Below are 24,160 nucleotides of genomic sequence, written 5' to 3' on the forward strand. Positions count from 1 at the left end.
TTAAAGCTGCTCCTCTTCCCTCCACAGGCACACGGAGCCATATGCCTGCAGCAGGGGACAGAGCATGACAATTAAATAGGTCAATGAACGAGAGTAACCTTCAAACACGAATGCAAATAAATCTCTACTTGCAGCAGAACCTGATGGCTCCAGAAGCAGTATTTACATGTTGAAGCATTCTGGAGATCTGGGGCATAGCTTGTACTTTGCCTGCACAGAAAATAGCTACCCTAATTTATCTCCAACCCTTAGGAAATATGAAAGGAGAAAAGAAAAAAAAAAAAAAGTATGAATGACGCACAGCTTCATCTTTCTTCTGAATCTAGTAGAATTGTCTTTTCCAAGCAATATCCATAGCCTGGTCTTTGTCTGATAATTGCTTTTTGCTGCCTTTTTTTTTTTTTTTTTTTTTTTTAATTGCCTTTGTTTCTATTACTTCAGCACAGAGGAAAGGTCTTTCCTGACAAAAGAAAAGCCAACCCAGTCTGAAATGAAAAGCTGACACATTCCCTCGAATGACAAACTGGAGTCACGAGCCTGACACTGTGAGATGAAAGCTGTTTACGTGTGACAATCAGGCAGAAAGCAATTTCTCATAATTGCAGTACCTTCATACATCAAGGTACAAATAGTGTTATTCACAGTCTTACAAACAAATAAAACCAGAATCCTTCACAGCAGCCCCTTCTTTAAAAAAAAAAAAAAAAAAAAAAAAAAAAGTCTTCTAGTGGGAGATATTCTGAAATACCCCAGCAGCTGCTCTGAGCTGAACTGCCCCATCTGCCTTCCCTGCCAAGTGTGGATCCAGCTGGGTCACTCTGCAGACAGAAAGCCTTCCCACCTCAGAGAACACTGCTCTGGCTCTCCTGTGTTGATGTTTTGAGTCCCCTTCTTCCTCCTCCCAGCCTGCTCACTCACGTGTACCCAGAGCAAGGGGAAAAGCAAAAGTTAAACTTTGGCTCCTTCCTCCTCTCCATCTGTGTAAGGGTTAGAGGGGAGCCCTGGGGCTTTCTAGAGTTACAGCAGAAGCAGCTGAGGTTATTTAGCATCTCTTTCCTCCACACGGGGCCTCATGGCAATATCTGGTCCAAAGATCTTGGTGCACAAAGGAAAGCCTTCTGTGATCTTCATCACAAACTCGAGGTTGAACTGGAATGTGATGAAATGTCTCCTGTAAACTGCAGAGGAAAAAAAACCCTTTTCTCAGACTGTTAGAAACAGAGTGTTGTCTAAAACAGACTTCTGCATTTGTTCACATGCTCACCAGACAACGCTTCATCCCCAGCCCTTAGAGACATGAGAGAGACATTTCTTGGATTTTGAAGTGTTTTCAGCCATAGTCACTGCAATTTAAAAGCTGCCTGAGACACTGATGTCAAGAAAAAAAATCACAGCCCATTAGTCAGCTTTGGAAATTCAAAATGTTACATTTGGCTCCACACAAATTCCATTTTTTTCACATCAATCTAACTCAGCTGCACGAGTGGTGACAGGAAATTTCTCTGAAGAACAGGCGACCTCGGCCACCCTCTGAGCAACTCCTGGACATCCCTGCCCTACCTCTCCCCACCCTGCCCTGCAAACTGCAAATGCACTTCCATCCCCTTACATTCCCACTGCTCCTGTCCCATTCGCTCCCACAAGAAGGTGAGGAACGCTTAGGAACACACTCAGGGGCAGATATCAGAGGTGTTTTAAGAAGTAAAATTTAAGCCCATGCACCGAGTCTTTAGCCCTCCTGCACACACCCAGGAGCAGAGACATGGATGGAAACTTCCTGATGGGCCTCCCAACCTGGAAAAGCTCTGTCAGAGGGAGCAGGAGTCGTGTTTGGGAGAGCTGCTGAGGCTGAAGCAGCTCTGACAGCAGCAGGACATCCCTGCTCCCTGCCATATGGACAGCTGCAGCACGTGTCCTGGGAGGCTTCTATTTTCAGAAATAGCCACACTGGTTCTGATCACTTCTCCTCCAAACACTCAAGACTTTAATGGAACAGAAACACAGGGTAATGTGTCTATTTCAGCATTAATCTAGTAAAAGATACAACCTATGTATCCTGAATGTAAAAACAGAGGAAAAACATGAAGCGTGTGCAGAAATAAAGCCTGGACTACCTCCACTTCTCACATTTTACTTAGAACAACTGCACTTTTATCTCTCTCTTTTAGTATATTTACACCAATGAAGTTGCTCAAATTAAAATACTTTTCGTTGTCAGCAAAATTAATATAAAAACCTTTAAACACCTCAGAAGTAATTATCATCTTCTGTAGCATATCAGTGCTGAATATATTGCAAACAAAAGCCACTGCACAGGGCACTGCTGGTTCTGAAACGGAAATGAGGTAGAACGAGCATCTTTCAGGACTGATTTCTGCTTTTCTTTTGCATTTGGAGAAGCTGGCAGCCTCACAGGGCCATACATTCATTGCACTACCATAAACTCCTGAATTTCCATCTGTTTTTAAAAGCTCCAGCTGACCTACATTTTGTGTTATGGATTAGTTGAAGCTTACAGAGTAGCACGAGCAAAGCAGGAGTCTTGCTGCTATCCACATATCCTAAGCAATTAAATGTTTCATCAATAGTATGTCCCATGGGAAAATCAAGAGTTTTTAAGAGAAAAACTCTTCACACACAAACCAGAAAAAAAAAGTTGATATATGCACTTTAATTGTAGTATAAATATCATCCATTTGATTAATTTTGATTTCACAGACTAAAAAAAAATCAAATGCATACATTTAAATTATTTGAAGTTTAAAAATAAAAAAGGATTAACTTTGATTCACATTTTCAGGACATACTAAAATAAGGCATCAGAATTATTCACCATTCTGGGAAAACTGTATTTTTGGAATTATCTCCAGAATTATTATTGAAGCAAGGTGGGAAGCAGTAACTCATATCACAAAAGCATGACTTCCACTGCAGGATTTCTACCTTATTCTGAGGCAGAGAGAAAATTCAACTTTGAGTTTTGGAGGTGGATATATTTTTTTTCTTGGTTATGCTCTTGGCAAACCAGCAACAAGTCACTCCAGAGGCCAGTGGAACTCACTGAGGTGAGGATGATCCAAGCCTAAGTCCTTCAGTCAGATCAAGAACTTCACCTTGGGTCTTGTAGAGTTTTGAAAGCCCTGGTCATCCATTTAGCTGGGTTCTCCCCCTTCCTAACTATAAACTCCTCGATCTAACAAATCTCCTGCATGAAAATGTAGCCAGAAGAAAATACTGTGAACAAACAACAAGTTTCTACTCTGATGCACTGTCATTTTCCAACAAAGAGAGGATATTGAGAATTTCCAGAGGGGTTTTCATTACGGGCTCATCAGGAGGCCCTCTGTGTTAACAGCCTTTTTCCCCTTGTATTTTTTACTCTGCACTGGTTCATTTCCCAGTAACAACTGTAACTTCTTTTGACATTTTCTGTCCTTCTTTACAATTAGGTTATTCAGCTCTTCAGTGAAGAGGCAAAGGGTAAGCTATGGGCTGATTTAAGCTGGCTGACTCAACTGGTCTAATTAGACAGGAGAAATTTGGTAGTAAAAGCAGCTGCTTTCTCCACAAACTGGAAGTCCATTAAAAGAAATGAGCAGTTTTAATGGCCTGAAGACTCATGTAGATCATTAGTAAGAGAGACACACATAAAAAATGCTGGTCTTCTCATATCCTTCTAATTAGATGTCTCTGTAAACCATATTCCAAATCTTTTCTCCCAAAGTCAAAGCAACATGTTTCCATTTTTTCCTGACCACCAACTAAACTGACAAGGACATTTCAAAAAAGTGTTGGTTGAATGTATTACCAGAAAATTCAACTTGACTTGTCACTTGAAGGTTTCTTTGTTCTCTTATTATATGACTTTGTATCACTGGTCTACCTGCACTTTACTTCTTCTGTAAGTCATTTATCTTTGCTACCTATTAACACATCAGTACACACAGGAAATAAAGAGGAGATGAAGAGTCCAGGGTGTTCACACAGCTTCCCCCACAAATACTGTCATTTTAGATGAAATAATGAAGAGACACAGTTAGAAGAATATCAGTGTCACCTCAAAACATGCTTTGATCCTAAAAATCACAGGCGCTATCCACATTCAGCTCCTGCCAAACAACACAGCACCACTGAAATCAATACAGTGGCACGGGCTTGTGCTGGTTCAGAAGCTGCCACAGGCCCAGGGATCAAAAGCAGGGATTCATGACAACCTAGACACAAGGGCAATGCAATTGGCAATGCCAATCTTGCACCACTCAAAGGAGTGGGAGATGGAAACCTTCCACGTAGTAACACCGATGTGCAGGGAACTCAGAATGTCAGCGTGGGGTTTATTTTAACCAGCTGCCAACATCTACGATGTAAACATGAGATGTGAGCTGTTCTGCTGGGTCTGGCTGGGCCAGAGTGAATTTCCTGCTGATAGAGCAGCCCCCAAGGAGCAGTTCTGGAGCAGTATTGATAACACGCTGTGGTTTTGGCTATTGCTGGGCAGGCAGAGCTTGCACAAAGTCAAGGCTTTCTTTTTTTAGAGTAGCCTGGGGTGTCCCAGAAGCTGGGAGGGGACACAGGCATTGGCTTCACTAATTAAGCTGCCCTAATCCAATCTTCATCCATTAGTTTTCAGCTTTTGTTCTGGGGGTGCGGAGGAGACACTGAGGGACTGGCTGTGCGGAGGCTCAGCCACCCCACCACAGCCATTTCCCCTAGGAAATGTGGAGATTCACTTGTCTGGCATCTTCTGGATGAAATTCATGATAACTTACAGGCTGCTGACCATCAATGAAATCTTCTGTCAATAAACAGAGCCTGGGTTGCTGTCTAATTTGTACACCTGCTCTTACACAGTAGAAACCTACATGGATTCAAAGGAGTAGCACCTCTGCTATGAGGAAAAGTCTGGAGAACTGGGCTTATTCAGCCTGGAAAGAAGAAGCTTTTAGCCACCTAATTGTGGCCTTCCAGTGCCTGAAGGGAGCTGACAAGAAAGATGGAGAGGGTGAATTTAAAAGGGATGGAATGACTTCACAAAATGGGGAAATTGGCTTCAAATTAAAAGAGAGTTGATTTAGATTAGCTATTAGGAAGAAATTCTCCCTTGTGAGGGTGGTGAGGCCCTGGAACGGGTTTACCAGAGAAGCTGTGGCTGCCCCATCCCTGGAGGTGTTCAAGGCCAGGTTGAAAGGGGCTTGGAGCAGCCTGGGGCAGTGGAAGGTGTCCCTGCCCATGGCAGGGGATTGGAACAAGATGATCTCTCAGTTCCCTTCCAAGCCAAACCATTCCATGATTCTAGAAATGTGTCCAGCCCTGTTTCTCGTTGCTGTGAGACACCTGAGGACAAATTTGCTCTACTTCCTATTAGGTACAACAGCTCATGCAATTGATGTTTTTAAAAATACCTTAAAAATAAATAATATCTTAAAACAATTTAAAATCTCATTGCCACATGAATTACGCACAGTGATAAGGCAATTGTGGTCTGCCAGCCTACAGACAATTCTCAGGGCAGCAGGTTCAGTGCCATATGGGCAATGCACAAGTTCAGAGTTTCGAAGCAATTTTACTCTAAGTGTATGTGACAGAACAAGGCATAGTAATAACAGCTGTAGCCTGTGTGCAAATGGAAAAATAAGCACCTCTAATATTGTTGGTTTTCATTTCAGTGCTGGCTAATTGCTTTTGATCTTTATGTGCAAGTGATGAATGCACCACCTGTGTCCTTTTCTGTGCCAACAGGTGAGATTACCTTATTCTGACAGGGGCTGCAGCAATCTGGGTAATGGCACAAGCACAGAACATTGCTCTGTTACCAGATCACAACATTTTCAAAATATTGCCATGTTTCTAAATTCCTGTGTGTGTGTGTTAAATCTGAGTCACTGCTCCACTTCCAATGAAGACCTGAGTGGAACCCAACTCGCTGCTTTTAAGCTCTGCTATCTTCCCTCAACGGATGAGCTTCTACTTCTCTACTTGCAATATTTGTAATAATTCTTGTGTATTTGCAGCTGATATTACTGTTAGCACAGTAGCCTCCACATGCCCTGGTCCCACGTTCTTAGTCTACTGACATCAAATATTGAGCTCAAGATCTTAGGGCAGGGACAAGATCTTACCCACTCAATTCCTGTCTCCCACACTCTCCATTTGTTTGCTGATGATAAATTGTCCTCATGCAACTGAAAGGTTTGCTACAGTTCCCACAGCACTGCTCTTAAGACCCTCATATGTCAGCAAAGCAAAGGTCACACACAGTGGTTTATTCAAGACATAATAAAAATTAAAATTTGGCTTTGCCCACAGAAATCCCACCATCTGTTATGTTAGAATAATGCCTGGGGAAACTGCACAAGGCATGCTCCTGTGGAAGGGTGGTTTGCTGAACTTAAATCAGAAAGTACCTTCAGAACTGATGCACGAGGGCAGAGAACAGGGCATGAGTCCCAAAGTACATAAACCCCAAGAATGGGACCTGATCTGGTGGAAACAGCACGGATGGCTCAAAGCCAGGCCTTGCCCTCAAGAATTTCAGCAGAGCTGTTCTGTTTCTGTCCCAGCAGACCAGGGACAGCAGAGGCTGGGGTCACCCCCAGAGATGGCCCTTGAGTCTGTGGAGCAGGGGGGCAGAAGGTTCTGGAGGCAATGCACATGAGGAGAACATGCTTCTGCCTCTGGGGAGGTTTGCAGCTGTCACTTTTTCCATCTTGCAAAGCCACAAAGAAAATGGTGTAGGTGGACGGCTCAGGATTGCTCTTCTCAAAGGCTTCCTCCTGAAATGGTTGCCCACGCTCTAATACTGACTAAGCTGCTGGGCTTTGCTTCTGATCTCATTAGATAATGATACTGCAATACAAAAGGAGAGGTTAATCTTGACTACATCCCCAATCTCCTTTCCTTGTGTACAGCTGTAAACACCCTGGAAGCATTTGGAGCCACCTCTTTCTGTGTGGTTTTAGTGTCAGCACTCGCACAGAATGGCTGCTACTGTGGATGGGGGAGCTGGAGGAGGGAGAGGTGGGACCATCTTCTAAAAGACACAGGGCAATTCACACAAATCCCGAGGAGTGAGAGTGCCAGTGTGGCCAGCAGAAATGCCAATACAGCTCTTGTCATCCCCATCCCACTCTCCTCACCCCAGGGATGAAGTGACCACAGACTGCTCACAGCTCTGAGATGTGTGAGGGGTGCATAGTGTGGATCCCCTCCAGGCTGGCCACAAGCAGGCAATATCCTCCCCAGCCCATCCCCTTTCCCACATCAGAGGTGCTCAGGGGAGACAAATGCAGCCAGCAAGGGAACGTGGACGCTCACCATGTGCACAGAGCTCTTCCTGGGAAGTGCCCTCCAGCTGTGGATCTGCAGTGCTGTTATTTGCCTTCCTGGTGCAGTTAAGAAATGTTTCTAGTCCCCAGAAAAATCATTCCGAAGAACATCTCTACCATGTCCCTGCTCTCTGCACCACTCTCTTGACAGCTCTTCCAAATTGAAGCACGTTATTCTACTTAAAACCACAATATTTTCCTCCTGCACTCCAAGATACACAACTCCCCCCAGCTTTCACCAGCAAACCACTGTTCAAACAAACAGAAGTAGCAGCCATTTACCTGGCACATAAACATACCCTCCTTTACACGCAGCAGGAAAGCAAGCTCCAAAAACGCTCAGCTAATGAGGAAATTCAGACAATGATGTCGGCAGCTCTAAAGAGGCATAATTGCCCAAACAGGTCTGAATTGGACCCACCACTGTTACACATGAGAGTTCCAACCAATTCTTACAACTTCTAAGGGAAACAAGAACAAAGCACAAACAATCTGATTACGAGAGAAATGACTGGGAGCAGAAAATTACTCAGCTTATGTAATGTAATAAGCCCCTATTGAAAAGCATCGGCAAAATGCTGCCATTTCTTCATGCCATTCTTTTCACCACTGACACTCAGATAAAACAGCTTCCATTTTACATTCATTTTTCCTGCTATTTTAGCCTGTTATGCTGTTAATCCAGTAGCAACAGACCTGAACCACTTCTAAGCAACTGATACTCTCTTGCTTTTCATTAAAAAAAAAAAAAATCAGGTTGCTACTGCTTTCCCATAATTGCATCATCTTGTCACTACAAAGGAGGAGGAGGAATATACACCTCGATTAAAATGTTATCTTCAAAGTATTTGTTGCAGTGATATGCAGCCAGCTTTTGTACATAAATAAATACACCTGAGTGTATGTGCATAGATATATCTAAATACGAATACAGAGATAACCTATAAATATCTATATATAACCTAGATATAGATATATAAATATATGGCCTGTGTCTATATATATACTCACTCATGTATATATATATATATACAGGTATCCATATAGATAAATTAAATGTACATATATTGAACATATTTATATCGAGAAAGGCAATGCGCACACAATATACTTGTAATATATTACTTTCAGTACTCTGAAAGGGGGTCCTCTGATGCTTTCAGACTCTATGGGATGGTGTCTGCTGACACATTCCACCACCATATAAACATGCCCTGCAGGCTGGTGACATTCAACACTGACATTTAAAATTCATTTCATTGGCTTCTGTATTTTTTAGAATGTACTTTTAGCAGTGAAACATACAAATAAGTGAAAAAGTCCCTTCTGGGTATTAGGCCATACCCTTCCTTCATCAAACTTTATTAACTTCTGTTAACTTGGTCCAAAATGTCCTATCATAAGACAACAGCCCTGGCGGAATGCTGATACCTGTTCCTTGGCTAAATCATTGCAGTGATTCCAACATTCACTTGGGCCTGTACTTTTTGAGCAGCACAGTATGAACATCCAAGAAGAATTGTAGGTTGGCTTTGAAGTTATTTTTATTTGCTGTAAAACGTGTGCCACCTTTTGTCCCAATTCACTTTGCTGGAGGAACTTATTTTTACTGCCTGTCAATAAGAGTCAAAAGATGAGTGCTAAATTGTCACAGCCACACCCTATATGGGAAGGCCTGCTTTATTTTTAGTTGTTTAGTTGATTTTATAATGGGAATAGAATATATGGGATTCAGGAGACTGATGCACATACTTCTGCTTGGAGACTAAAGAGTAAATCTGTTAAGTATTATCATGTATTCTGAGAAGTCTCATCTTTCTTTTGGTGTCCCCAGGTGTCAGACTGCTGCGCAAGACACAATCATTCCCCATGAACACCAAGCCTTACAGTGACCCCAGGGTTCACGGACTGGTGAATACTTCAGGTTACATATTTCTCCTTCACATTTACAACATTGTTCTCCGAGGCAAGAAATCAAATAGACAACCTCCTTCAGGGATGTCTGTCAAGCTGCTCTGACTGTTTGTGATTTGGCAGCTCACACATATTGTCATAACTCAGCCTGTAAGACAGCAGAACCTGATTTATTATAACCACAAGTGCAGCAGTTCCATTCCCTATTTGCAGGCACTCATAATTTTCCTGAAACTTTTACATGAGAGGGTAAAAAGGTGCCTAATGTGAGTTCCACTTCAGTGATGATTTACACCACAGGAAAACTTTCCACGGGCTTAAACAAACCACTGGCCAGCCAAATTATTTCATTAATTTTTAAATTCAAAGCTTAGAAAAAATCAAATCAGCTGAGAAGGTCTAAAAATGGTCTTTGCTCAGTTAGGTTTTAAAAGGCCAGTCAGAGCACAGAGACTGAGTTCAGCCCCCTGAATTAGCCATTCTGAAGATGTTAAAATGGACAGGACTACTGTTCCTGGAGGAAAACCCACCAAGATGGTTCCCTCTGAAGGACTGACTGGATGGATAGTGTTCCCAAAACCCACTGGTGGAGAGACCTTTTGTGTGTGTTTGTCTGTGCAACCCACAACCAGCCAGGGAGGAGGAATGGCAGTGAGACACTGGGGCTGCTCAGGTTTGCCCAAGTGTCATCTGTGTTTAGGAGGGTGCTGGAAAAGCCCCCTGGGTGCTGGAAAATCCCTCTGTCCTCCTGCTTCTCCATGCAGCTGGCTGGGTGTCCTGCCTCACCACCAGCTGGGCTTGGAATTACAGAACCAAGGCTGCCACACATCAGAGCAGGAGGAATCCCCTCGTGTCTCAAAGCCCCACCAGCTCCAGCTGCTGCCGACAGTCTCATTTTTACTGCCATTATCATTGGCCACTCCTTTTGAAGAACTCAGCAGTTCTGGTTACAAACAGACAGACTCAACTCACTTTCCAAAAGGTCTCCTCCCATGGATCATCTTTGTGTTTACACACTCAATTTGTTCCTCTGGGGCAAATTCTTCTTCAAGTAATTCTGCAAAACTCAGGGTCAAAAAAAAAAACCCCAAAAAACCCCAGGGGAGTAACTTTTAACTGCCAGCTGTGCTCAGATGTGCCCCTCTGCACTGTCCTTGCCTTTCTGACTCACATCTCTCTGGTGGCAGCATAAGACCTTCACCTCTCCAAGTGGAGAAGGAAATGGAACTCCAGCCCAGATAGCCACCCACAGGCTGCAGCTTTATGAGCCTCAAATAGCATTTCAGACAGTCAGGCCTTGATATTCATATGCAATAAGCTGGCTGCAGTTTGTGGCTTTTTGACCCAGAAAAAGAAAATGCTCTTTCTCTGAATAGCAAATATTTAGCTTCAATCCCCTTTCTTTTAATTGGGTACTCATTTATCCATTCTAGCCCTGCCATGCTGGTGTTATTAGAGTGCTTAATTTCCAAAGCACTTGAGGTAATAACTGCATCATGATTTAAAAAAAAAAATTATACCGGCCAAGCTCTGTTGGTGCAGCCCCATCCACTTGGCCGCTTCAAAAGCACAAAACTGATGCAACAGGGCAGAATTTAACTCCACTGCTTAACAAGAGTATTAAAAGCTTCAGCTTGTGGTGGTTTTCTTTTCTTTAAATTTCATATTAACCAGGTGCATCACTTCATTTGAAACTTCTTTCTTCTGCCTGGCATAAAAGCCTACCCTCTAAAGCTCAGCAAGAGACAGAGCACAGGTCCATTCTCATTTACCCACCAGGGCCCTGACCACTGCACATTTTATCTTCTCCTCTCCTTTGTGGCAGATGCACCGCAATTATAAACAACATTTGTCATTACTCTAAACATGTGAAGCCGGAAGAAATATGATTCTTACACAAAAGATGCAGGCTGTACGTACTAGATGAGAGGCAGATGGTAAATTGGCTTGTAAAGCCAAGGTCTCTGCCATTTATTTTTATTTGGAACACATACCATACCAAAAAAAACCCCGAAGAAACAAGCGGTTATCTCTTCTGCTATTATATAATTCCATGTAGTTCTGCCTGGTAAGAATCTGGATGGCTTTATCCCCTGTACTTTCTTAAGAAAATTAAGTCTGCAGAATACATCTGTTTCCCCACACAAATCAGCAAACTCTAAATGAGCTGTAAATGGGAACAGAAGCCCAGCAGGGACAGGAAGGTCCGATAAGGACCCGCAGTTTGACTCGAGCCACATTGCAGCACAGGTCTCCAGCCACACCATTTCCTAGACAGAATCATTTTGTCTGCGTTCCAGCGACACTCACACAGGACTAGTCCTGCTGTATTTTATGCCATCACTCACATTCAGAGAAAATATTCTCTCCGAAATCTCCTTTTCAAAGCGACAAAATGTCCAAAGGCCAAATTAAAACTCAAACGTCTGCACTAAAGCACAGAATTCACAAGGGAGCCACTTCCAAAATAATCATTAATGGGATATTTCATCAGGCCTCCCTACAGTTACTTGTAGGAAGTTACTGATGCTCAGAGAGTTACTGAAAACAATCAAAACTGTTTGGCTTTCTCTGTGCTGTCACCCTTCTCCATCATACTTGGGGATGAGCAACTTAAAAGAATTGGTTGAAAAGGGCAGTAATACTTCCATACATGGTGTATTATGTATCTTTCTCATGAAGTTGGTGAAAAAGTGACTACATTTGGACAATTTGGGGACCCTCAGTTTTTCCATTTCCTAATAGACTTTGATATCAAGAAGATGTCTGTTAAAGTTTGGTCCTGGGCTTTGCAAGGAACACTGTGCCAGTCCTAGGGACTAGAGCTCTGGTTGTACATTATTTTCACAGTAGAAAATTAATTTTCCACATCGTACAGTCTAAGTAAGGGCTGGTGAGTTTGTTGTCCTCTGTGCCAGTGACATTAACCAAAAATAGCTGGGTTCAAAACTGGCACAGTGGGCAGACAATCTGAACCACCAACACCTCAGCTTCTTACTGTCCCAAGGCTTTTGGTAAGAGATAAAATGCCTTCTGATACAAGATTTGGCAATATTAATTGCATTAATATTTCCTTTGGGAGGAATACCTAAAAAAGAGGGTCATTTTATCTGACATGGATGTCGTGTTTCAACAAGGTATTTTATTAAAGCTCTTAAATGAATTAATCCCACAGGAAGGTAGCTGGCCAGTTCTCTCAGATGCCTTCAGCAAAGGAAGGGACTCTGGGCACGATGACCCAAACTCCCAATTTATTTTTGACAAGAATTCAGTCTTACCTAAGACACATGTCCTTCTGCACCTCACCAGATGCAAGTCACAGAGGTTCTGGGGTTAAAGCATCTCCAGTTGATTTAGGTTTTGCCTCAAGGACTTTAATTTTGAGAATGAACACCCACCTTTCAGTTTGCAACGCTTTAATTACAAATCCAAATCAGTTCATTCCCACGTGCTAAGCTACCATGTAAATTTTGCTGGGGTTCTCCTGGCATGTTGTTTCTTGTAAGTCTTGACTTGTTATTTTAATAATAAGACCAAACACTGTTTTCTGATAGAAGGCAAAGTTATCCATCCAAAGTTTAAAGTGCAGATGTGAATTATAAAGCAGTTGAGTGAGGGCCTGCCACATTCTGAGTAGTATCATGTTCTGACTGTGACCACAGTTTACCTACAAGAACAATGCTACAGCAAAGTGTGAAGCAAATAATTTTTTAGAGGATACAGGGCTGAACTGTGAGATATTAAATCCCCATAAAACAAAAGTCTGCCCTAGAGAACTGGTAAGCTCAGACCACAAGGACTTCCAGAAGGCACTTTGCAAAATGGCATGAAATTGCACAACAAAAAATGAACCTAAACAGCATTTTTACCCGGGTTAGCTTCTACTTTTGCCTGCTCTTGTGATCTCTCTTTCCTTTCAGTGAGGTTGTGGAAAACCCTGATCAACCATGTGATGTCTGAAGCCCCCAGCTGCAAAATGCCTCTTGCTTCATCTTCCCTCAGCCTTCAGATGGATCTCCAGACTACGGAAACCAAAGTCTGCTTTGAAATGTGACAAAAGTACACCCAGATGTTGGTGTGTGCTGTCTCTGCCTCCTCAACACCTCGAGCAGAGCATGACCACCTATGGGCAGAGGATAAGTCACTTCATCAAATGCCACTCAGCACAGAGAAAGCTGTAGTGGAAGGGTGTCAGGGTGAGTTACAGCCAGCCCCCAACACGTTTTCTGAGAGATGGAAACAGCAAAGACCAGAGTTCAGACTCTCAACAGCTCTCTGTGACCACTTCCTGGCATATGAGTTCCAGAATGCTTTAATTGGTGTCTCTCTAAAACCTCCTTCCTCAGCCACAAGTTTTCACAGCAGCAGTTAATAAAACTTATTGTATCAAAACATCAGCAAGAATGAAAACTAGTGAGGTCATTGTAATGTTTAGGTTTAACAAACAATACAGCAAAGAGAAAGAAGATGTTCTGCTTCAAGACTCTGTGACCAAAACTCACTGAGACAAACTCAAGGCACATTTCTAAAAAAGCTGCAGGTCCAAAAAAACTCAAAAAAAACCAGAAAAACAAAACCTGAAAGCCCAACAAAAAAACCAAACCCACAACAACAATGGATTCTGCTAGAAGGAAAACAAGGAATGCTGAAGTAAGGTCATACTCAGCTGGGAAACAGTAGAAGGATCAGACGAAGGGGCTGACCAAGACTTGTTCCCAATAACCTCTGTTTTACAGAGCACATGCAAGAGGACACTGGGAAGAGTTCACTTAATAAAACACTGAACTATTTCAGTATCAGCCACTACTCTGTATATTTTTTACCATCTTGACACAGCTTAAAGTGTTAAAAGAAAAACTGCACGGATTTTATCAAGGTTAAAACACGTGCTTAGAAACCCTCTGCTAAAAAAATCATGCTTCATTTTAATTAATTTTGCTAACACTTTAACCCACTAGGAAAGGAAACTACACACTATTTGCCTAAAAAGAGCCTTTTACCAGCACTGCTGTTGGTTTCAACTGGCCTAACTTGTTTATTCTTCCTAACATATGGATGTTAATTTGCACACACCCTCCTCCCCGAGATGAAAACACGCTCCCAGACAAAGCAGGCAAAAAAAAAAAAAACATGGTCGACGACAATACAACCCATCTGTCAGAGAGAGGTGAGAAAAAAAGAAAAAGAAGAAGAAAGGAAAAAAAAAAACGAAGAGAAAAAAGTTTTAAAAAAAGATTTAAAAAGAGAGGAAAAAAGAAAAACTATAAAAAAGAAAGGAAGAAGAAAAAAGAAAGAAAAAAGAAAGGAAAAAGAGGAAAAAAGAAAGAAAGAAAAAAGAAAGGAAAAAGAAAAAAGAGAAAAAAGAAAGGAAAAAGAAAAAGAAAAAAAAAGAAAGGAAAAAGAAAAAAGATTTAAAAAGAAAAAAAAAAGAAAAAAGAAAGAAGAAAAAGAAAGGAAAAAGAAAAAAGAGAAAAAAAAATAAAAAAGAAGAAGAAAAAAGAAAAAAAGAAGGGGGGGAAAAATAAAGAAAGAAAAAAAAAAAGGAAAAAAAAGAGAAAAACCTCTCTCGGAAAGTGGGTTTTTTTGCTCGTTCCCGTTCTGCATCTTTCCCTCCCTCCTTCCCATCTTAGCAACAGCGCCTGGAGCAGCCAACCAGGCGGGAGCGCATCCCGCCGGGTTACTGCAGTGCATCGCCCGGCAGTAACCGCGCCGGGCGCGCCCGGGCGGGCATGCGGCACCTCCACCGCACTGCACCTGCCCCGGCATCGCCGCCTTCTCCCGACTCCCCCAGCTCGGATTAGCACATCATTTAGGCCAAATCCTCCCCTCCAGGCCCCCCCCTGCTCGCCTCCCTTTCGTTTGGGTATCTCCGGAGGGGATGGGAGATGGGGGGGAGGGGAGGGGGGGGGGGGGCTGAGATCTTTTAAATAAAGTCATAGAGAAGATACTGCAAAAATTAAAAAAAAAAAAAATTAAAAAAAATAAAAGCGGCCAACTAAATAAAAGGAAAGGGGTCTGTTCGAGTGTGTGCACCAGAACTAATTCCTAAGACAGCACCGAAGCAAATCAGCAAAGCCCAGCCTGTTTAAATCTCTGCTGATGCTTTGACAGCGGCTGAAGTTTCCATCTTATGCAGGGAACGGTATTAACATAATGTACAGCCCTCGGAGCTGGAAGGCAGGGATCGAGCCGTTCTGATGACACTATCTCGGGCTGTGACGGCCACTTTTCGCCTTCCATGAATACCAAACAACCTGCCAAAGGCTCCGTGTTCCCCCATCGGACACCTCGGAGCCATCCAGGTCCTTCATTCCCCCTCCTGCCGTTCAAAGCTGCGGAACAACAACAACCTTGACAGCAAAAGACAGCAGCATCTCTCCGGTTCGTTTCCACAACGGGGTTCGAGCCATCAGAACAAACCAAAAACAACGAGAAACGTCGCGTTTTCTGCTGAGCGCGAATTTTCTGTGCCGCTCCGCGAAAATCCCCGGCTGCATTCCGCCCGGCCGGAGCTCGTTCCCTCCGAGGTTACTCCAGACCAAATCCTACCAGAACTCGCACTCGAACGCAGCTCAAGTGACTCATTACAGTCCTAAAAATAACAACGGAGAAATTTCCAACTAAAACGTTGCCTAATTAACCATGAATACTGAGAAGTGTGAGAGGGGAAAGAAAAAAAAAAAAAAAAAAAGAAAGAAAAAGCAATCCCTGAGTTGTTGTGGTGTTTGGCAGGCAAATTTATTACTACTTTCTTCCTGGATGCACTCAATTATCTAGGCAGAATATTTCCATTTCCATCCTGTACTATAGCAAACCCACTTAGAAACGACAGAGCAAATGTCCTTTCATGGATGTATAGAATGCATGTGTCTTTTTAAAGCAAAGCTGAATGACTTTGACCCAGACAGAAAGCTCCAAAGTACTTTTCATGCCCTCTTTGTATAGGGGACTATACATAATTCATCCCCAAATCACAATTCAGATTATTTCATGGTGCTTTTAACAAAAATGACAGAAACCTGAGGCACTGACTTTTCTCTACCAAATCCTCTTGCAAACAGTTTTCAGGCAGCCCTAGTACGAAAACCTACACATCTGTAATTTTTCTGTGAACTGGTAAAACCAATCTCTCTGTTCCTGTGATTCACATTTCAAGCTGCAGTTTAAACACACAGCCAAGACCCACTTTTATCCCTTTCTCAACCCTTAGATAAATGGCTTTGTGACAGGACAGTGAAACCTTCAGCCACATTTTGTTCCAAAGCTCTGCAGATCTTGCCTTTCACATTTAAGGATCCACACTGGATCTAACACAGGACTCTTTCTTTTCCCCTCCAAGCCAGCTGGGTCCCTCATCCTAAAAGAAAGAAGTATCCTGGGACTAAGCAGCTCTATTATTTATAATAAATGTGCTGAAGTTCCTTTTTTTCTGGCTTTGCCAGTGCATCTTGGCCTCACAACAGTTCCTTCAGGAGTCCTGGGGCTTTTCTTAAATCGTGAACCTCACTGACCCACAGGAAACCCCCAGGACATGCTTGAACACAGCCTGGATTCAAAGACTGAGACACATTTTCAGTTCTGGAAGATCCTTAATCTCGCAAGTCACTCAAAAATCTCTTTCCTTCAAAACTGAAGTAATAGTTGTTTCTACTTGTTGACCAATTCCCTAAAAGCTTTACTGGGAAAATGCCAAAGTCAACTGAGACCTTCTGAAACTTTTACCTCTTAAACCTCTTCCAAACTCCCATACTGGCAACAGCTCCTACTGAATGGAATGGGTCAGATACAGCTGCTTTGATCAAGGACTGACCTGCCATATTCCTTCCCTGTTAATCCCACTGACCTCGGGAGAAACTACACCAGGAATTAATCAGCTCCAGAGTCACAGCAATCTCTGCTATGAGTTTGACAAGACCTCATAAGGAGAGCAGCATTTATCATAAAAACCTTTGAATCAAAATGCCCCTCCTTATATTTAAAGAGAAAACAATATTTAGTCGTTTAATTAAGCCATTTAAGGCTGAGACAAATATCAATGAAAAATTCCAATTTGAAGTCGACTATGGCTTATTTAGCTTCTTTGTTGTTGACAAGCAATGCAAATTCACCTTTCTTTGGGCTTTTAATAAAAAGTCAAAGACATGACATACCATGAGCTGCATTGTCTGAACAATCAAGCTAAGTACAGAACACAATGGCAGCCCTACTAATTATTCCTCCTTCTGCTAATTTAGAGCCTAACCTTAACACTACTTTGCAATGCCATTTTTACTGAAGGGAATTGCTCTTCAGTTGAATTCCTCTCCAACATGCTGGCACAAATTGTCTTTGCAAGGAAACTGTACTTCTGCCTTTGTGATCCAACACTCTTGAAAGGTTTTAACTAATTCATTACAGTCATAGAGAATGATGTAGAAATAGTAGATTTTCTTTTTCAAGCTCCATTTCAGAATAGAAACACCATTAATTAAAGCACATTTTTGAAACATAAGCATTCCTTATCTCTTCTTACCACAACCAGCACCCAAGAACAATGTGAACTGAGAGACATCTCCTTTCTTTTTTTTTTTCCCAGGATGTTTTCTGCTACTCTTCTCACAAAAAGTGAATTCAAATATTTCACATTACAGCAATGAGAGAGACTTTTAGCAGAGGGAGTCCACAAGAAGTGCTGAACTGCAGGAACCACCAGTGTTTGGAGGAACAATATTGCCCTTCTCTTGGGCACTGCAAAATCCCAGTTTCCCACTGGAACAGAAATCAGTATAAGGTATTCAGAATAGTTTTATATGTAATGCACCCAGCCTCAAATCCATCAGGTTTGAACAGAGATATCCCAAATTACACACACAAAAAACACTTCTACTTGCAGAACCACTAAAACATTTCAAAGGATCTGAACTGTTTGGAGTCCTACCTTCATTGGAGACTATTTAGGCAATTTGGTTTTCTATTTCTCTAATGGAAAAACTTTTCTGTTAAAACCAACATATTGAGCCAGTCCCTGGAGGAGGGAACGTGGCTGGGAGGAAAGGTTGGTTCTAGAAGGTTTCTATAATCTGACCAGCAACTCACTGAAACACTGAAGGAGGAGACCTTTGGAGGTCACCTGGCCCAGCCTTCTACCCAAAGCAAGACAACCACCAGCTCCAGATGAGCTGCTCAGCCATGTGTCCCACACTCCCCTGTGGTGGAGAAAGCCCCACGGTCCCTGGGTGACACATCCCAGTGCTGCACCTGGGGAACAGGTATTTATTTCCTGGTGTCCACCCTAAACCACCCAAACTGCAATCTGTGGCCGTGGGCTCTTGTTATTGATCAGCTGGCACTGCTGGCCGGAGCAGCCCAGACTCCTCAGCTGCTCTTTGCAGATCCCCTAAACCATTTTTTACCCCTTTGACAGACCCTTTCCAGCTTCCCAGTATCCCTGTTGATACGAAGCACCCAAAACTGATACAATATTCCAGCTGTGCTCTCACTGATGAGGAGAAGGATGAGGGCTTGCCTCCAGCTGGGAATGGCCTCGGTCACACGATGTGATTCACCTTCCTGGCTGTGAGAGCACTCCTTGGCTCACAGGCACTTGGCACTGAGTGCAGACCTCCCCAGCTGTTCCAGGTCCTTGACAAGCAGAGGAGAGCCAAGCCCTGCTGACAGACAGCAGCTCAGCCCCTCTGAGGCTGTCCTTGGTGGTCCCAGGAATGACACCAGGTGAGGAGGATCTGAGCCCCTGCCCACAGACAGCCAGAAAGGTTCAGTCTTCTCTCTCAAATCCAGATGTGGTGACACAGCCATAGTCATACCCCAGAGCTAAATACCTCCACGGGTCATTTTCAGCAGCAGGATGTTTTGCCAGGACATGGTTTTGTTCAAGCCAAGTCACCCAGGCATGTCAGAAAATTTGAACAGAGGTTTTGGGTATAGAACGCCTCAATCACTTCTGGCCAGTGAGAAAGAGATCCAGTGAGAAATCTCAAGCTTTTAAATCTTAAATGAGACATTTTGGCATAGCTCCATTTCATGGAGGACAAAAATACCTTCATTGTTTTGTGTTCATTCTGATAAGATAAAGAATAATTCTGAATGCACCAAAGTTGCTGCCAAACCAAGTTGTTCTGCTATGGACAATGTGGCTCCATGCAATTTTAGCAAATAATTAAAACAAGGCCAGTGGGTCTACATACAGTTTTGATGTTGAAAAACCCATTAAAGCATGAAATCTGCAGATCTTTCAACAAATGAATAATTGTATGCACAGGCTGTCCACATACAGTAGCATTTTCATGGCAACAGCTCCAGTGCTTTTCATACCACACATATTTAGACTATTGAAGCCTTGGTTTTGTGATAATGACACAATTTACAGAGGGCAGCCAAGTACTTTGTGAAATAATTTCAAGTGGAACCTTTAAGGCAGTGGATTTATTGTTTCAGAGCCAGTGCAGGTGTCAAGTAAGGCTTAGGTGAGGGCTGCACTGGCAGGGCCTTACCTCTTAAAAGAACTAAAGCACACAACCATACCAATTTACATAACTGGGAGAGAATTCATCAAGGAAGGGCAATTATGTCGTTTAGTACACAAAATTCTCCTGAAGATTTCAATATTTACTCTTGGGCATACTTCTTTTCGCTGGCAGGAATTTACTGCACGACCTAGTTTTCCTTTCAGAGAGGACTAGTCATACACAACAACAACAGCAAAACCACAAAAACAAAAACAAAACAAGAAAAAAAAACCAAACCAAAACAAAACAAAAAACCACACACACCAGGAACTCTCTAGGAAACACATGGTTACACAAAGCAAATGAAGGCATGAAAGGAATTCATGCCAAGCAGAGGAGAAAGGACAGAATCACGTTTTAGAACTGGAATCAACCAAGAACCTATAAAGAAGAGAGCTGAATAATCCCTTCTTATTCCCAACACTTCTCTTCCTTGATAAGTGCCCAGTATCTATCACTTTGGTATGCCCTTGTGTTGCAGGCTGTGAACTCTTTGCAGGGTGCATCAGCAAAAGAGCCACCCAAAGAGCATCCTGGTCCTTGACTGAACCTCAGGATCCAGTCCCAGCAGGAGCCAGTGATTTCTTCAAAGGAATTATAAGCTTTGAGAGACCTATCTTAGCTGTAGAGAAACCTACAGCTCATAGCATTTCTTTCCAAACACAGCCTTTAAAGAAAGCAGTTTTTATCCTGGTGTCTAATGCCTACTGAAATTCTGAGATACGCACTGTTCTGAAAGAGTGGAGAAAAAACAACCATTTCACCAAACAGCCAACTGCAGGAGTAAAAAACAAAGCCTCCTCATTTCCCCCACCCCCATCTTTAAACTCCTGCCTGCTCTACCCACCCTCAACAATAAACTGTAGACAGGCAAGATCACAGGACAGATATTTGGCAGCACGGCAATACTATATTTACACCAAATACATAAGAATTGGGAGGCAGAAATAAGCAGTTGTATTAACTGTTGCATCTACAGCCTTCTTGTGGAGATGAAACCTTGTTTTCCTCACCTTTCTTTCTCCACCATGGCCCTTCCTGGATGGAGTAGGACAGTTCTTTAAACTCGATGTTCACAGCTGGCCTGCGGGGCAGGTAGGAGAACCTGTGAGCTTCTGTCAGGGCATTGTCCACCTTCTTTAAGTGTCCATTCATGAGCCGAATGTCCTGGGTGTCTGTGCCATTGGAGACCACCTCGTCCACAGAAACACACACAGACTTTGGCTCGGCCATGGTGCAGCCAGAGCTGCTGCCACCCTGCAGGGAAAGGGGAGAAAGTTCACAGGCTTTTTGTTTAGGAACACGTTCCAAAACCTTCTGCATCAGAGGAATTATTCCTTAAATAGCATAAAAAATGCGGCACTGTAAGGTGAAAGAGGAGTAAAATAAATCAATCTTTTGTTTGTTCTTTTGCCTGAGCCTTGACAGAGCTCTTGCAGCATATACAGTTCCTTTAGCACTGGTTTTCCTTTCAGATCTCACACTAGATTAATACATTTATAAGTTCAGCCCCCATTGTATTTGGTTTCTCATGCACTCAAGGAATTTGGTTCTAGTTAGTCTGATTCCAGGGCTTGGGACAGAGCTGAAGGGGGAAGGGAACTGAACAATTATTTGAGCAGACATTTCAAAAGACAGACACTCAAAATGTCTAAGAGCTCTTGTTTTTCTGGATCAGCCTATGCTTCTGTAAAGGTGAAATTATATTTCTGAGTATTTCCAAATGTACTATTCCATGCCTTATGTTCTCCTGCACTGATAGTTCTGGAGCCTTTGCATTCTGGGATGACAGTACAAGTTCTTTTCTGGAGGTCTTAGGAAAGCACAATGCTTTGCACCTGATATCCTTGAGTGCTGTCCATGCTTGATAGTGATAACTAATGGAAATCTTATCAGCTAAATAAACACACAAACCCTGCTCCAGTTCTTGACACTGACACTGTAAGGTCAATGTCCTGTGCTCACAGCCATCCCTCTTGCTACACTTCACCTATCACAGCACTCAGTGTAATTCCACTTGGCACTTTTTTGACTAGATCTCCTTCCCCTCCTCTCCTGACCCTGACAACAGCCTCCCACCCACATTTCTCTGTTGGTTTTTTTTATTATTATTATGCATACAAAATTTGCAAATTTTTTTCCCATTCTTTTCACCAGCACAGGTGTCTTGCACCAATATGAGCAGGACGTGTGTAAGCTCAAAAGAAAAAGAGTCATGAATTTTCTTCAGCTAAACAGAATTTTGAACAGTGGCTGTCATAAGCAGAGCCAAACATCTGCACAGTTGTCTGTTGGGAAATTCAGTATTTTTAATGCAGATTTGTATTGGAAGGGACTTCTGTAGATGGCTTATGTGCCAGGCTTTCCATGCTGACACATCTACAAAGTTATCTCACGGAAAGCAGATGTGCTGCACTACTTTTCAATGCATCAACACAAACAGGTCCTGCCACTGTTTCCCTCTAATTCAACTACAAAGTGACATTGCCTCCTCTTCCCTGTGCCACTTCCATTTCCCTCTCATGGTTCCTGGTCTTCCCATCTTTGCTGTAACAGCAGCCCAGCTCAGATCAGTCACTTGTCATGAATGCTGACAAAAACATTAAAAAACCTCCAGTCCTACATAATCACTGGTGAAAAAAAAAAGTACTCCTGCATAACCACTCCATGGCTGGCATCTTCACATCCTTCATGCACAAGCCCCAAGTTCTAGATGAAAAAAATCAGCTCTGCTCTCTACATTTTCTCAAGAAAGAGGTTTTAATCGTGCTCTCAACTTACTCAGAGGTCAGGTATCCAGTAACACTTACTGTCAAATTCTTAAATAGTTGACTGCCATGGTATGTAATTTGAACATAACAAGAGTAATGTGAAACATCTTGGAGCTCAACAATTAAAGCAGGGGAACTTCCCTAAAAACTCAGAGAAGCTGAATTAACAATATTCTTCCCTGCATGTTTTCAAGGCTGACTTTGGCACTCAGGATCTGTTTTGTTCCGAGGAACCACCGAGCACCTTCACACGATCAGAGGGAATATCCAAAAACAAACTCTCAATGAGCAGGTCACCTTGACTATTCAGGTGACAGAGCTTCTCCGGTTTAGATCGATTCGAAAAGAAACATCCTTTGAGCAAGACCCTTGCCTCTGACTACTCAATCACCCGAGAGTATGAAGCCAAAGACTTTTGTGACTGGGACATTAAACGATTTCAGTCACTCTGTGCACCGAAAACCTGCCTCCTCCAGGGACCACCCGCTACGGGTGAGGATCCCCCGGAGCAACTGGGATGGTCCAAACTCCTCCCGGTCTTGGGATCACCTTCGCTCGGAAAAAGCTGGGCAATCCCGTGGCTAGGACAGCCACAGATTTACCCAAGCCGTGTGTAAGACCCAGACACACCTGAACCCCCTCCGTGCGCTCCAACACCTGCAGCGCTCTCTCTTCTCCGCCGTCACCCCCCAGCGATGCCCCAACCCCGCAACCCGACCTGCGCCCGTATCCCAAGCCCTGCGCTCCGGGCACGGCTCCTCAGGACCGCGCTCACCTCTCAGCTGCTTTTGCACAGTTTTGGGTTTTTCCCATGTAGTTCGGTGGAGCCGGTGAGGAGCCGGGCTGCTCCCGGCGCCCGGCGGGGACGGCAGCGCCCGCCCGGTCCCAGCGGCAGGAGGGTCCCGCGGGCTCTGCCCGCTCCGTCCCCCGCCGGCCCCGGGTGTTATGCAAAGGTTACGGTCCCTCCGCAAATCCGCTGGGAAGCCGGCGGGGCGCAGCGGCGCAGGGAGCATGCTCGGCGATAATCCCCCCCGCCTTAGCTACAGACAGAGGTAACCAGCGGTCAAGTCCCGCCGTGCGCCGCTCGCTCACTCGCATCCTTCATCCCGCATCCTTTATCCCGCATCCCTCATCCCGCATCTCTCAGCCCTCCATCTTGCACCCCGCAGCCTCTGCTCTTCCCTCGGGAAGCGTCTCGGGAGCCGCCTGCGGAGCCCTCGCTCCATCTCCATCCCCCAGCCCCGCACTTCGCCCCCCGCCCGGCGCTCGCCGCGGCCCCGCCGAGGGAAGGCAAGGGCGCGCCTTACCAAAGCGCTGCCCAGGGAGAAAGCCGCCATCAGACATGCCATGTGCACCGCTGCCCGCCCGGCTGCTGGCGGAGGAGCCCTCCAGTGCCGCCTCTCCGCCCCGACTGGCTGCGGGAGGCGGGCGGGCAGGGATGGAGCTGGGGCCGCCCCCGCCCCGGCCCGCCCCCACCGGAGATGGGGAGAGCGACGGGGTCCGGGCACCCCTCGGCACTGGGAAAGGTGGGCAGCGTGTCCCCAACCCGCTGGTGGCCGTGGTTGTCGCTCTGCCCATACACGCGGCTCGTCCCGGGGACTGAGGCACCGAAGGTCGCTCGCCGGGACAAAATAAGGAGGACAGC

The 24,160-nt window shown here is 44.0% G+C and overlaps 1 protein-coding gene across 1 annotated transcript in view; it reads right to left on the reverse strand.

Annotated features, from left to right (window-relative positions):
- The window catches only part of ABCG1 (ATP binding cassette subfamily G member 1), a 54,438-nt gene extending 30,531 nt beyond the window's left edge, over positions 1-23,907 (reverse strand). Inside the window, exons 1-2 of the mRNA XM_066177109.1 lie at positions 23,823-23,907; positions 20,758-21,001 (exon numbers count right to left, since the gene is read on the reverse strand). Coding sequence (XP_066033206.1) covers positions 20,758-21,001; positions 23,823-23,864 — 286 coding nt within the window. The 5' untranslated portion in view covers positions 23,865-23,907. The remainder of the gene's footprint in view (positions 1-20,757; positions 21,002-23,822) is intronic.
- Positions 23,908-24,160: the final 253 nt, after the last annotated feature.

The sequence above is a fragment of the Chamaea fasciata genome, unplaced genomic scaffold (assembly GCF_029207755.1).
Source record: "Chamaea fasciata isolate MVZ Bird 193981 ecotype frontalis unplaced genomic scaffold, bChaFas1.0.hap1 SCAF_2, whole genome shotgun sequence".
Taxonomy (NCBI): Eukaryota; Metazoa; Chordata; class Aves; order Passeriformes; family Sylviidae; genus Chamaea; species Chamaea fasciata.